This window comes from Asterias rubens, chromosome 15 (assembly GCF_902459465.1).
Source record: "Asterias rubens chromosome 15, eAstRub1.3, whole genome shotgun sequence".
Taxonomy (NCBI): domain Eukaryota; kingdom Metazoa; phylum Echinodermata; class Asteroidea; order Forcipulatida; family Asteriidae; genus Asterias; species Asterias rubens.
This window is the reverse complement of record NC_047076.1, coordinates 12,089,961-12,103,550: the sequence shown is the minus strand read 5'-3', so window position 1 is coordinate 12,103,550 and position 13,590 is coordinate 12,089,961. Positions and strand designations below refer to the sequence as shown.

At 40.4% G+C, this 13,590-nt stretch overlaps 1 protein-coding gene across 6 annotated transcripts in view; it reads left to right on the top strand.

Annotated features, from left to right (window-relative positions):
• LOC117299817 (golgin subfamily A member 4-like) overlaps positions 1–13,590 on the top strand; it is a 41,995-nt gene that overhangs the window by 16,258 nt on the left and 12,147 nt on the right. For 5 of the 6 annotated variants that reach the window (XR_004520109.1, XM_033783343.1, XM_033783341.1 and 2 more), the window contains 7 exons: positions 345–5,314; positions 6,248–6,447; positions 7,693–7,823; positions 8,945–9,151; positions 10,029–10,121; positions 11,826–11,919; positions 12,736–12,812. Coding sequence is in view for 5 of the 6 variants with exons in the window: in XM_033783343.1 (XP_033639234.1) it covers positions 345–5,314; positions 6,248–6,447; positions 7,693–7,823; positions 8,945–9,151; positions 10,029–10,121; positions 11,826–11,919; positions 12,736–12,812 (5,772 nt within the window). In the remaining variant the exon portion in view is untranslated. The remainder of the gene's footprint in view (positions 1–344; positions 5,315–6,247; positions 6,448–7,692; positions 7,824–8,944; positions 9,152–10,028; positions 10,122–11,825; positions 11,920–12,735; positions 12,813–13,590) is intronic. The other variant, XM_033783342.1, reaches the window with a different exon arrangement.

The window sequence follows — 13,590 nt, the reverse complement described above, 5'->3', positions numbered from 1 at the left end:
ATCACAGTTTGCGAAGCAACTAAGAGCGCTTCAGAGTTAAGGATAAGATCAATCTTAACCCTTTGCAAAATCAAACCCAGTAAGCACAAAAACCTTCTAGGCACATCAAAGTCGAGCTTAGTTTAGCATTTTTGCCTCACACTTAGCTAAACAAATGAGACTAGTTTGCAGTTAAGATCAATCTTAACTTTTTGTAAAATCAATTCCAGTAAGATTACAAAAAATTGCACTAGTTTCGGTGAGCAGAAACAGTGTACCAATCAGAGTCAAATATTAACTCCATGTTTTATAACTTCCTATTCAAAATTCTTAATGGACAATTTTTTGTTGGTTGTTCATTACAGGAGAAGCTTGAAATGGATGGAAGTTTCCAGCAGTTGAAGGATAAATCGGAGGCAGACAAAAAAGAAGCCCGCAATAAGATTGAAGAAATCGTCAAACGAAGCCGTACGGCCATCGCCAACAGTAAGGAGAAACACGAGAAGGCTCTGGGAGAGTTGAAGGCAGCCCATCAAGAGGAGACTAACGCCAAGCTGGAAGAGATGAAACAGCAACAGCGGACCTACGTCGATGAGATGCGAAGACGTCACGAGGAGAAAGTTGAGAAAGCAGCCAGAGATGCGGACGCTATCTATGAGACGAAGGTAGATGAGCTGAATCAGAATCATCAGAAAATTATCCAGGAGAAGATCGACCAGCTGCAGAAGCTGGCAGCCAAGGCTTCTGAGATGAAACAGCTGATCCAGGACCTGAAAGGAGAGGTCCAAGAAAAGAATGAGAGGATCGGATCTCTGGAGGAACATTCCCGAATGGCAGAAGTAGCAAGGTCGGGGGAGGTCGGTGAACAATCAAAACTTCTTGAGGAAAGAGATGTGGAAATTGCCAACTTCAAGCAAATGCATGCTGAGCTTCAGAGCAACTTTGAGGGTAAGGTACAAGAAGCTGAAGCTAGAGTTGCAGATTTAGAGATGCAGTTGAAGGCAACAACAGCACTCCATCTGGAGGAGATTAAAGATAAAAACAATGAACTTCAAAAGCTAGTTTTAGAAGCAGAAGAGTCCAAAAAGCGCTCTGAGGCATTTAACAGGGGTATGGAGGAAAAAATAAAAGAGTATGACAACAGGGTTGTTGAGTTTCAGCATAAGCTTCATTTTCAGCAGGAGAATTACGAGAGAGAGACGGCATGGCGCTTGGAAGCTCTGGAACTCCAACAACAGAGTTCAGCTGATGAGGTATCCAGCCAGCTTACTGCCAAACTCTCCGAGGCAAACGATTTGATTGGCGCCCAAGAAAAAACAATCCAAAGTTTCCAACTAAGAGAGGAAGATCTTCAGAACTCTCTGGAAGCCCTTCAGGTCAAACTTGATGGTGATCTGGAAGCAGCTAATGAGAATCTACAACTAGAAAGGCAGAAACACGCGGAACAATTGAGCATAATCAATACAGCCTTGCAAGAAGTGAATACTCACAATGAGAGGTATTCTGAAGAAGTCAAGGCTCTTAGAAAAGCCTTAGAAGACACATCAGTGCTTTCAAGCAATCTTAAAGATCAAATCGCCAGTTTGCAAGAGGACAAAGAAAAACTGGAAATTGTACAAGCTGAAAGCACGAGCATTCTTGAGGTTGAACTCGCATCAAAGCAAACTAAGGTTTCAGACCTTGAAACTGAACTTTCAAAGGTTCAAGAACTCTTAGAAACAAAGGAACGTGAACAAGGAGAGACTCTTGCAAAGTTGGATGCAGAGATCAAAACTAAAGAGGAAGAGTTGGAAAGTCTGTCGAAGAAGTTGGAGGAATTACAGAAATCCAATGAAGAAGCTGTTTCAAATTTTGAAAGAATCTGCAAAGAGAAAGATTCTCTCAGCGCATCTCTTGAAGACAAGTGTAAAAATCTGGAGGAGCAACTCGTCGATAATGAAAACAATCATAAGGAATCAGTCGCCCAGCTTGAATCAAGCTTTGAATCAAGACTACAAGAAGAGAGGAGAAACCACGAGAAGGATTTGGAGAGGCGGTTAGAATCAATCGAAGTTCAGAAGCAGAGTTCTGTCGAGGAAGTGTCTGGGAAACTCGGACAGCAGCTCTCTGAAGCCTTCGATGAGATAAGCCAGAAGGAGAAGGACATACAGGATCTGAAGTCAAGTACCAGTTTACTCCAGCAAGCGTTTGACGATCTACAAAACAACAATGAAACAAGTAAAGCTAGGTTACAGGCGTCAGAAGATGAAATTGAGAAGCTCAAACTAGAGATTAAAACTCTGTCGTCTGAGTTTCAGGATAAAGAAACTGAAATGTCTAGCTCCCTTGAAGCGGTTAAGAGAGAATTAAGTCAACAGGATGACCACTCGCAAAAGACAATCGCAGATTTGCAAGCACAACTTCAAAATAGTAAAGATGCTCATAGTAATGAGATAGCTGAGATGGAAGGCAGGTGTACTGCGGAATTGGCTGCCCAGTTTAAAAGCAGAGAGACGGAGCTTTCGCAGAAGATTGAGCAACTGGAAGAAGGCTTAGCAACTGAGAGTGAGAAACTTCAGGAGGCACAGAATGCATACAGAGATCTGCAAGAAGAGGAAGGGAGGTTGAAGGAGCAAGTGGGGAGTATGGCCAAGCTTGAAGTCGAGTTCCAACAGAAGTCTGGACAGTCGGAGGCCCTGGGTAGCAGGTTAGAGGAGCAGGAAAAACAGCTTGAGCAACTTCGGCAAAACCTTGAAGAAAAATCTGCGCAGTTGTCGTCGATGGACAATATTGTGAAAGAGCTGAGGGCGTTAGAGTCAACCTTATCCGCAAAGGTTGACGAACTTCAGGAAGAGCTTTCTCATGTCAAATCTGAAGCTGTGGAGAAAGCAGAATTGAATTCTCAACAAGTTGATAGATTGAGAGAGCTCCAGGAGACGGAAGCAACACTTAAAGCCGAGATTGAGATAAGAGGAAAGGCAGAGGAAGTTCTCACTCTTGAACTTCAAAATAAAAACGCAGAGCTGCAGGCGCTTAAAGAGGAGCATGTTGCAAAGTCTGAGAAGTTGACAGAAACTCACAAGGCACAGCTACATGAGCTGAAGAATCAAGCAAAGTCCAAAATAACAACGGTAAAGAAAACTTACGAAGAGCTTCAAGAGAAAAACAAAGACAGGCTGGAAGAGTATAAAGCATCTCATGAAGAGAAGATAAGGCAGCTGCAAGATGAGTTTGAAGAAAGTCGGAAGGCTCTCAAGGAGAAGGCAGATGCAGACCGGGTTGAGGTTAGCAACCAGCACGCTGAGAAAGTTGCTCTTCTAGAATCAAAAGTGTTGTCTTTGCAGGAGTCTGTTCAAGGACTCCAAGAGGAAAGTGATCAAAAGCTGTCTGCCCTCCAGAAATCCCACCAAGAGGAACTAGAGGAAAGAACTAAGGAATTGGACGCCAAGTTGAGCCAACGTGAATCAGACTTCCAGAAGCAGTTGTCGGATATTCTCAGAGAAAAGGAAACAGGAGCTGATGATCTGACGTCTCAGCTTCAGACAACGCATCAGGAAAACATTGAGCGTCTTAACCAAGAGCACAAAGAAGCCCTGCAAAGAGCACAAGAAACTCACAAGAAGCAGATGGTTGATTTCCGCGACCAGGCAAAGGGAAAGATTGCAACTCTCAAATCTCAGATAGTACAACTCAAAAGCGAGAAAGAGGGAACTAAACAGGAACTAGAAAAACAACTGGCAGATGGTCTTGAAAGAGCACGGAGTGACCATGAAGATGAGATACAGAACTTAAAGAAAATCCACTCGGAGGAGATTGAGAATAGTACAACAATACACGGTGAAAAGTACAGGGAGTTGGAAGAAGAATCTAAGAGAACCGTCCAGGAATGTAAAAAAGAGATTGATGAGACTGCTTTGAGACTAGAGCAGGAGAAAGCTTCCGAAGTTGCCAGCTTGACGGAGAAGATTTCTCAGCTACAGAAGGAGCACGAAGACTCTCTTGCTTTGGAGGAAAGCAAGACAACAGAACTCATCGAGAAACTTGAAAAATGTCACTCCGAAGAGCTTGAGAAAACACAGAAAGAACACAAAGCAAACATGGAGCTGATAGAGCAGCAACATTTTGAGATGGTAGAGGTGATGCAGAAGCAGTTCGAGGGGTCGACAAAACAGGAGAGTTCTAACCTGACAAAGAAGATGCAGCAGATGGAGATAGAACACCAGCAGAAGATTGACGAGTTGATTGATAATGACCTTGAGATGCAAGTCAAGGTGAAGGCAGCAGAAGAACAGATTGCCTTGATGGAGAAGCAATGCCAAGATCTCCAGATACTCCACAAGGAAAACACGTCGACGTTTGAAAATGAGATCACCTCCATGAATGCTAACTTTGAATCAGAAAAGCAGAAGCTCTCTGCTGATCTACAAGATGCAACAGCAAAATTAAAGGAGCTACAGGAGACGGCGACATCAGAGAGCCAAATGAGAGCTCTGGCCACAGAGAGACTTGCCGAACTAGAAGAGCTTCGTAAAGAAAAAGATTCAAAGATCATGGGGGCAGAAGAGCTGAGGCAGAGCATGGAGAAATCTAGAGAAGAAGTTCAAGAAAGTTTGGCATCGGCGATTAGTGCAAAAGACCAGGCTATTGAAAGAATAGCTACGCTGGAACAACTTTGTGCCGATAAAGATAACCAACTTTCAGAAATCAATGAGAAATTACGACAGGAAGCCGACAAGTTAAAGGAAACACAGGAAACTCAACAGTCCTCAGAAGACGAATCGAAGAGAAGAGACGCACAGAGGATAGAAGAACTGGAAGCAATCTGCAGCTCTAAAGATAGCAGAAATGCAGAGATTGAGGAGTCGTCGAAAGTGGAAGTTGAGAAGGCACGTGAGGAAGCCAAGCAGAAAGTCGCTGATTTGAAGAAGAAGGCTGAGGGAAGACTTGGACAGATTAAGCAACAATACCGTGATGACTTGGATTCAAGAAAGCAACAGTTCGACGTCATTGAAGAGCGGTGCCGTATCCTGACTGAGGAGCTTGAGGCGATGAAATCCTCCCACCTTGAAGAGATCGCTTCCTTGAAGGAGGCCATGGAGACTTTGAAGTCAGGTCACGAACTAGAGGTCTTGACGCTGCAGCAAGAGCTTACAGAGGAGAGAGAGAAGGTCCAAGTTGCCGAGATGCAACCTGTCGAGGAGATGATATCAGTGACGAGGGAAGGAATGCTTGGAGCAGCTCCTCCTGGAGGAAGTGGGGATGCGGGAGACGAGGAGCCGAAGATGAGAGAGAAGGAACTTGAGGAGCAGCTTAAGAGAACCAAGGACAGACTGATGCATGAGATTGATTTATTGAGGTAAGTGCATACAGTTAAGTTTAATTTACAATTTGGTTTTTACCCTTACATCCATGTGTACTGTATTGTCAGTACTTTCCCGAGTTCTGTAACAAAAATCCGCAGGTAAATAAGGTATGTGAGCCTACTACCTTTACGTTATGCTAAAGCAGATGTTTTACCACTAGAATAACTGGTGAGCCCTTTCCTGAGTTTGTGCTAATTAATGGATTCAAACTGCCTCTTGCTGTCGGGCTAAGACATCTGCGCTAGCAATTCAAAGGTTGTGGGTTGAATCTCAATGGAGTGATTTACCCGTGGGTTTTCACTGAACTTTGGGAAAGAAGTGAGTGTACAGTGCTCAATACACAATCATTGCAAGGGTTAAAAAAAAAATTACTTTCCTTATCCCCGATGACAAAATCAACATCTATTAAAGACACTGGACACTAATGTCAAAGACCAGTCTTCTCACTTGGTGTATCTCAACATGTACATAAAATAACAAACCTGTGAAAATTTGAGCTCAATCGGTTGTTGCGAGATAACTATGAAAGAAAAAACACCCTTGTCACGCGAAGTTGTGCGCTTTCATATGCTTGATTTCAAGACCTTGAATTCTAAATCTGAGGTCTCTAAATCAAGTTCGCGGAAAATTACTTCTTTCTCGAAAACTACGTCACTTCAGATGTTTTATACCATCAACCCCTCCCCATTACTCATTACCAAGAAAGTTTTTAGGCTAACAATTATTTTGAGTAATTACCAATTGTGTCCACTGCCTTTAATCCATTGTGAGAATCAAAAGAAAATAGTGACAAACCACGCACAGTTTTCAGCCAGTACACATAATGTAATGGTCATTGGTTTAAATTCTTCTTTAGTAAATTGATCTTTGTTCTACCCCAAATTATTGAAAAATAAATCTTTAAACTATTTTTTTTTAACTTGTAGGCAAGAGCACAAGATTGAACTGGACAATGTGAACAAGGACAACGACAATAGAGTTGCCTCCCTCCAGAGGGCCAATGCGAAGAAGCTGGAAGAGCTAGATGGGGAGCATAACTCCAAGATTAAACAGCTGGTTAGGGAGCTGAATGCCAAGATGGCATCTAAGGAAAACGAGACCGAACAGGCACTGCACGAGGCAATATGTAAGTATCCACTGTTTTCCTTATACTGGGAGAATTTATTTAAAGACAGTGGACACTATTGGTTATTGTCAAAGACCAGTCTTCTCACTTGGTGTATCTCAACATATGCATAAAATAACCAACCTGTGATAATTTGAGCTCAATTGGTCAACGGAGTTGCGAGATAATAATGAAACAAAAAAACACCCTTGTCACATATGAGACCTCAAATTCAAAATCTGAGGTCTTGAAAACAAATTTGATGGAAATTTCTTCTCTCGAAAACTATGTCACTTCAGAGGGAAACGTTTCTCACAATGTTTTATACTATCAACCTCTCCCCATTACTCGTTACCAAGTAAGGTTTTATGCTAATAATTATTTTGAGTAATTACCAATAGTGTCCACTTCCTTTTACATCTATCTGCATACTTTAGGATGTCCCACAGACATTAGTAATTACCAATAGTGTCCACTGGCTTTAATCTTGATTGTTTTTGTGAAGCCAACGACTCTCAAAAAAGCAAACCTAGGGAGACCGCAAACATAGGGCTATATATAGATAGCTCCCTTGGTAGAGCACCGGTACGTTAATCCATATTGCCATACATGCCATAGGTGGATGGTTCAAATCACTCTCTTTTAAGTTTTTCTTTGTTCAACCCTAACGAGTTTCATGACTTGGATTCAATAAACCACACGTGGATGACTTTAACAACACGGCCTGATTTCATGACGCTAACACAGCAAGCGCAGAGTTTCTGCGCTTGCATATAGGCGGACGATTGTGATCTTACGCAGAGAATTTGGCGGTAAGCAGAGGCATGATGATGCTTAAAGCCATTGGACCCTTTCGGTTCAGAAAAAAAAATAAAAAATTCACAGATTTACAAATAACTTACAGAGTTTACAGAAGGCAATGGTGAAAGACTTCTTTTGAAATATTATTCCATGAAATGCTTTACTTTTTGAGAAAACAGCAAAACAATTTAATTTCTTGTAACGAGAATTACGGATTTATTTTAAACACATGTCATGACACGGCGAAACGCGCGGAAACAAGGGTGGGTTTTTGCGTTGTTTTCTCCCGACTCTGATGACCGATTGAGCCTAAATTTTCACAGGTTTGTTATTTGATATAGAAGTTGTGGTACACAAAGTGTGGGCCTTGGACAACACTGTTTACCGAAAGGGTCCAATGGCTTTAAAGCGCTTGGCCATGACACCCCAATATGCCACATTTTATAGACATATTTTAAATTCCAGATAAAGGTCAGAATGTCGAGCAGCGCATAGAGAAGGAGCATCGGACCATCATGAAAGAAATGGAACGAGAAATCAACGTCCAAGGCCAGGAACTTGAGAACATCAACGATAGGCACAAAGAAGAAATCGCTGTAAGTTCGGATTGCTCTTTTACATGTACATGTATGTTGTTGACATTTTGACATGTAGTACCGAACCATACGTGCAAGTGCTGCACGCTGCCATGGCTGGTTCGACATCGCTGGGTCGCCGGCAGCGAAGACATGCAACAAAACTCTCATCTTTTTCACATTTTATGTGAATTGGATGTCTTTCTCAATGATGTTACACAACTAACCTGACATGATAGCATGACATAATGAAATTTAAAACACTGATTGTAAATATTTGCAACTAAACAAAAACTTTTTAGGTGAAGAAAACGGCACGGACATTTGGTGGGTTTAAGTGTAATAAAAACAGAAACTGCTCTGAGGGTCACAGTATTCTGTTTCTGTAAAGTTTCAAAATTACTTATTAATAGGAATCAACATAACTTTTTTAATGCTGACCTGTCAAAGAAAGTGTGTAAATCATTAAGGAAATGAATACACTAAATTTGCTTAACAGGTAAAACAGATGACAGGTTTTTTGTGTCTTTTTGTACAATATTGCGCTGCCAGGGGTATAATAATAATAATAATAATAATAATAATAATAATAATAATAATAATAATAACAAATTATTATATAGCGCATTTCACAATAACCGTATCATTGCTCTTGACATTAGTGCCCTGGTCATAGGGCCAATAACATCCCTGTAATGTTTCTTAGCTCCCTTGGGAGTATACAGCCCTGAGCTGCCTGTACGGCGCTTGTGGCTTTTTCATACATTACACAATATCAACCTCTACCCTCGCAGGTACCCATTTATACCCCTGGGTGAATAGAAACAATTATAGTAAAGTATCTTGCTCAAGGACACAAGTGTCACAACCGGGCTTCGAACCCACACTCCGGTGAATCAGCACCAGAACTTGAATTCGATGCTCTTAACCACTCGGCCATGACACTCGCATAGTACTGGCGATGCTGCCAGGAGCATGTACAGTGTATAGGCATAAAAAGATAGGTTTGTATGACTAGATGCATGGAAAGTCTTTGAAAACCATTTACTTGGATGGAAGGTTGTCGCTTGTTAAAGGCCACCTAAACTGTCTTTGCAATCTCCACTCTTTTATATTCAACTTCACAATCTTCCAAAATACAGGAGTACCGGGAGGAGATGAAGCAGTTGAAGCAGTCGTACGAGTCCCGCATCGCCCAGCTTAACTTAGACCACAAGGCCCAGCTGAATGAGATTGAGTTCAGGATGGAACATCAGGAATCCTCCCACCAGAACGAGCTGTCTGACCTGGAGGCCAGACTGCGCAAAGACTTTGCTATGTACCAGCAGAGCAAAGGTGCATCCCAACAGGTAGGTTGGAGAAAGGAAAGTCTGTGTCCAGACAGTTTTGGTTGGACATAACAGGCTTTGGACCAGTTTCATAAAGCTGCTTAAGAAAACAATATGCTTAGCACAACAAAATGTCGCTTTAGATTAAGGTTACCAGCCAAAACTACCATGCGACATGTACAATTTGTGACTGGCATCCTGCTCAATTCTGCTTAGCAGACAATTATTAAGCAATGTTTTCTGCTTAAGCGGCTCTATGAATATGTGCCCTGAAATTCTGTCCTTGAAAGGGAAAGGTCATTTTCATTCTGCATTGGGAAGGGGGAGGGGTGTCGGACAATGTGGGAAACCTCAAAACCTCCTGGAAGCCTGCTTCAAAGAACAGACAGTTCCACTTTATCAGAGGGTTAGTTTGGGTTGGTCTGAATGTCTTTACAATGTTGTGTATGGGAAAATATTTTTCAGCCCCTCAAAACAAATTACTCAACTCTGAGACCCGATCACCCCTCTTTGATATATATAGTATGTGGAATGGTCCAGTCTAGGATACTAAGGACTTTGACTTCACCAGGGCATTGCACTTTGCACATTACACCAGCGCTCACTTTAGGGTTTAAAAATCATCATCATCGGTTAGCATTATGCATTTCTGCACCGGCTGCCTGACTTGTGAGATGCTTCCAAATAGACCGGTCTTGAGCTGCCACTTCTGCCTCCTCCACAGACCACCCAGTGCCCAGTCTGGAGAGAGTTTAAAACTGCATGATTAGAATTTCAAGTTAGCGCTTGGATTTGGCTTGTTCACTCTGCCTTTTTCTTGTAAATTTTGTGACATCAACCGTCAAAGATATGTATTTTGGAGGCTTTTCAAAAGTAGATTATGATATTTTCTCTACAGGGCCTTGACTCGATTGAGTCGTTAGATCCGCTGTTAGTTAAAGCTGAAAATCTGAGCCTTGAGGAGCTGAGTCAAAATAATATTATGCTAAAGGTATAGAAACTATAGAGTATCACTCTGGTAGAGGCATTCATATAACTAACTTATAACTAATTTATAGCTATAACACGCTAGAGGTATAGAAACTATAGTTCATCACTCTGGTAGAGGTATTCATATAACTAACTTATAGCTATAACATGCTAGAGGTATAGAAACTATAGTTCATCACTCTGGTAGAGGCATTCATATAACTAACTGATAACTACACCATGTTAGGGGTATTGACCCATTTCACCTGACGTCATCATCAGAAAAATCTTGAATGCGCCATACTGGTGGGCAATTTCACTGTGCGTTTTCGTATATAACTCTATGCTGCGCGTTATGCAGTAAAGTGTGCATTTTAGGCGACGCGGCGTTAATACACGTAAACCACTGCCCACCAACATGGTGAGTGTGGCATTGGTCGCCGCGTGTGATGCACGTGCAAGGGGTCAATAGAAACAATAGTTCATCACTGTGGTAGAGGCATTCATGTAACTTTATCTATAGCTCTTAAGATTTAAAGCAAACCATTGCTTTTTGGATTGGTTGCTTTGGGCTTTAAAGGATTCGGGTACTTTTTCAAAATGTCCACAGATTTACATTAAACGTACACGGTTTGAAGATAATGATAGTGGAAAGCTTCCCTTCAAATATTACTAACTAAGGTTGTGTAGTTTTTGAGAAAGGAGTAAAACAAGTCACAAAATAATTTTGGTCTCATGAGACCAAAATGATTTTAGCTTGTAAAGTCCCCTTAACAAATTATGAAATTATACCAAAACCATAGCATAACTGGTTAATACATGTACGTTTTTACATGCTAAAACTGAGACGAAAATTATTACTTTTTACTAATTTCTCAAAAACTACAGCACCTCAGTAAGTAAAATTTCATGGAAGCTTTCTACGATCATAATCTTCAAACTGTGTAAGTTTAATGTAAATCTGTGGACATTGTGGTTTTTTTTTGTTAGGAACAAGTACATAATACCCTTTAAATGATTTTGTTGTGAGAATTTACTTCGTTCTCAAAAACTGTATTACTTCAGTTGGAGCTGTTCTTCACAATCTTTTATACTATCAACAGCTCTCCATTGCTCGTTACCAGGAAAGTTTTTTGTGCTAAAAATTATTTTGAGATATTACCCATAGTGTCTAGTGCCTTTAGAGACACTGGATACTATTGGTAATTGTCAACTAGTCTTCTCACTTGGTGTATGTCAACATACGCATAAAATAACAAACCTGTTAAAAAATTTAGCTCAATTGGTTGTGAAAGTTGTGAGATAATAATGAGAGAAAAAACACCCTTGTCACACTAAAATGTGTGCTTTCATATGCTTGATTTCGAGACATCAAACTCTAAGTCTGTGGTCTCAAAATAAAATTCATGGAAAATTACTTCTTTCTTGAAAACTATGTTACTTCATAGGGAGCCGCTTCTCACAATGTTTTATACTATCAACCTCTCCCCATTACTCATAACCATTTAAGGTTTTATGCTATGAAATTTGGCACTGATGGTGTGGGTTTCCCTGAAAAAATGCTGTGGGGTTTTCCTTTCACATCTAAAGTTCAAACTTCCATCCTTGTATTCTCTCCAAGGGGCTCTTGGGTAGTGCGGTGATTAATTTCACTTTTCTGAGAGTCATTGGATTCACAACCAGAATAAATACATGAATAATTGTATCTTTTTCCTCTCATATGAAGGCTGAAGTTCAACAACAGAGGGCGCTGCTTGCTGAGATGAATTTACGAGACCGAGATCTGGTGGATGAAAACAGTAGCTTCAGTTCAGTTCCAGGTAAGCTGTTCTTTTCTAAAGGAAGGCCAGTTGTAAAAACCACGAATTGGTCTTAGGCTTCGAACCCATATTCTCAAATAACAGAACCCGAGACCACTACCCTAGACCACTCAACCACAACACACCCTTTAAAAAAACTGTTTCATGAGATATCACCTCACATCACTTTAAAGGAACACGTTGCCTTGGAACGGTCGAGTTGGTCTTTGAAAAGCGTTTGTAACCGTTTGTTATAAAATGCATATGGGTAGAAAGATGTTGTAAAAGTAAAAGATAATGATCTACACATGTTTGCATCGAAAATGCATGGTTTCCCTTAAATGTTGCGGACTAACACAGTCGGCCATTTTTAGGAGTAAAGACTCCCATAAATGGCCGACCGTGTCAGTCGACGAGGTAAAAGGAAAACCACACAATTTTGAGTGATACTTTTTTGGGTGATTATATTCTATTCTTACAACATCTTTCTTATCATATGTATTTTATAACAAATGGTTCCAAACGCTTTCAAAGACCAACTCAACCGATCCAAGGCAACGTGTTGGGGGCTACAAAATAAGTAAGGTTTGCAGTGACGCCATGTCAAATCTCTTTTTTTTGAGTTGTGGTGGCTCTGAGAAGAGCGGGTTGGTTCTGCTCAACGTTTTTATTATTATGCTTTGACCGTCCTCTGGAGTACATGTAGCTTTTTGTGAGGGCTATACACTTGAATGATTTTTACCAAATCAACTGCTATCAGGGGCACACTACCAACTACTTCTGGGACAGAAACAGGGTTGTATTGATTTTCCCTCTCTTATTGTCCTTTTTACTTAGGCTCGCCCATGGGTTCTGCTAACAGTACTCCTGGCAAGCTCCCAGGTATCTCGTTATCAGAGCCTACACAGATTGAGGTAGGTAAAAAGGTTTTGCATTCCAGGCCACAACGTCTAAACATCTAAATGTGTTTGGCAACTAGCACTCTCACATGCAGCTGAAACGAAAACGACAAGCGATCTTTGCTGAAAGTCATTTAAAATGTTTTCAATGACTAACAAATTTGTTTAAAGCCCTGTTACGTCATTTGTGGACGATCTGTTTTGTATTAACAAAGCAACTTTCCACAAATTACGTTAAAGTATTGTCATGTTGTTGTTTAAAGTGTATTTTATTTTGAAAATGTGTATGCATGTGTTAAGAATCATGTGTATTTCAATTTGTATGTATTATTTGTTGAAACGCTTTTTCTATGTCTGAACTTATCTTTGCCTCTATTACTGAATACTTCTTCTAAATCTTTCCCATTGAGAATTTCTGATGTGTTCGAAATGCTTATTCGTGTATGAATATACATGAATGTAATTTATCACTGGATTTGAACTTGTATTTTTTACTGATATTTTATGCATTGATGTGTGTTGAATTGAATTGCATATTATTATTTTGTATATATATTTGCTATCATTATTGATTTGTGATTCATTGTTTCACATTGAGATGTTGTGACGATTGTGATGAATTCTTTTATTGTCATGGATATATTATTTTCTTCTTCTATGTTCCCAAAATCCCTTACCCCTATATTTTCCAAGTCAATCATAATGCATTGACACATATTGAATTGAATTCAATTGAATTGCATATTATATTTTGTTTGCTATTATCACAGAATTACGATCATTGCTTATACTT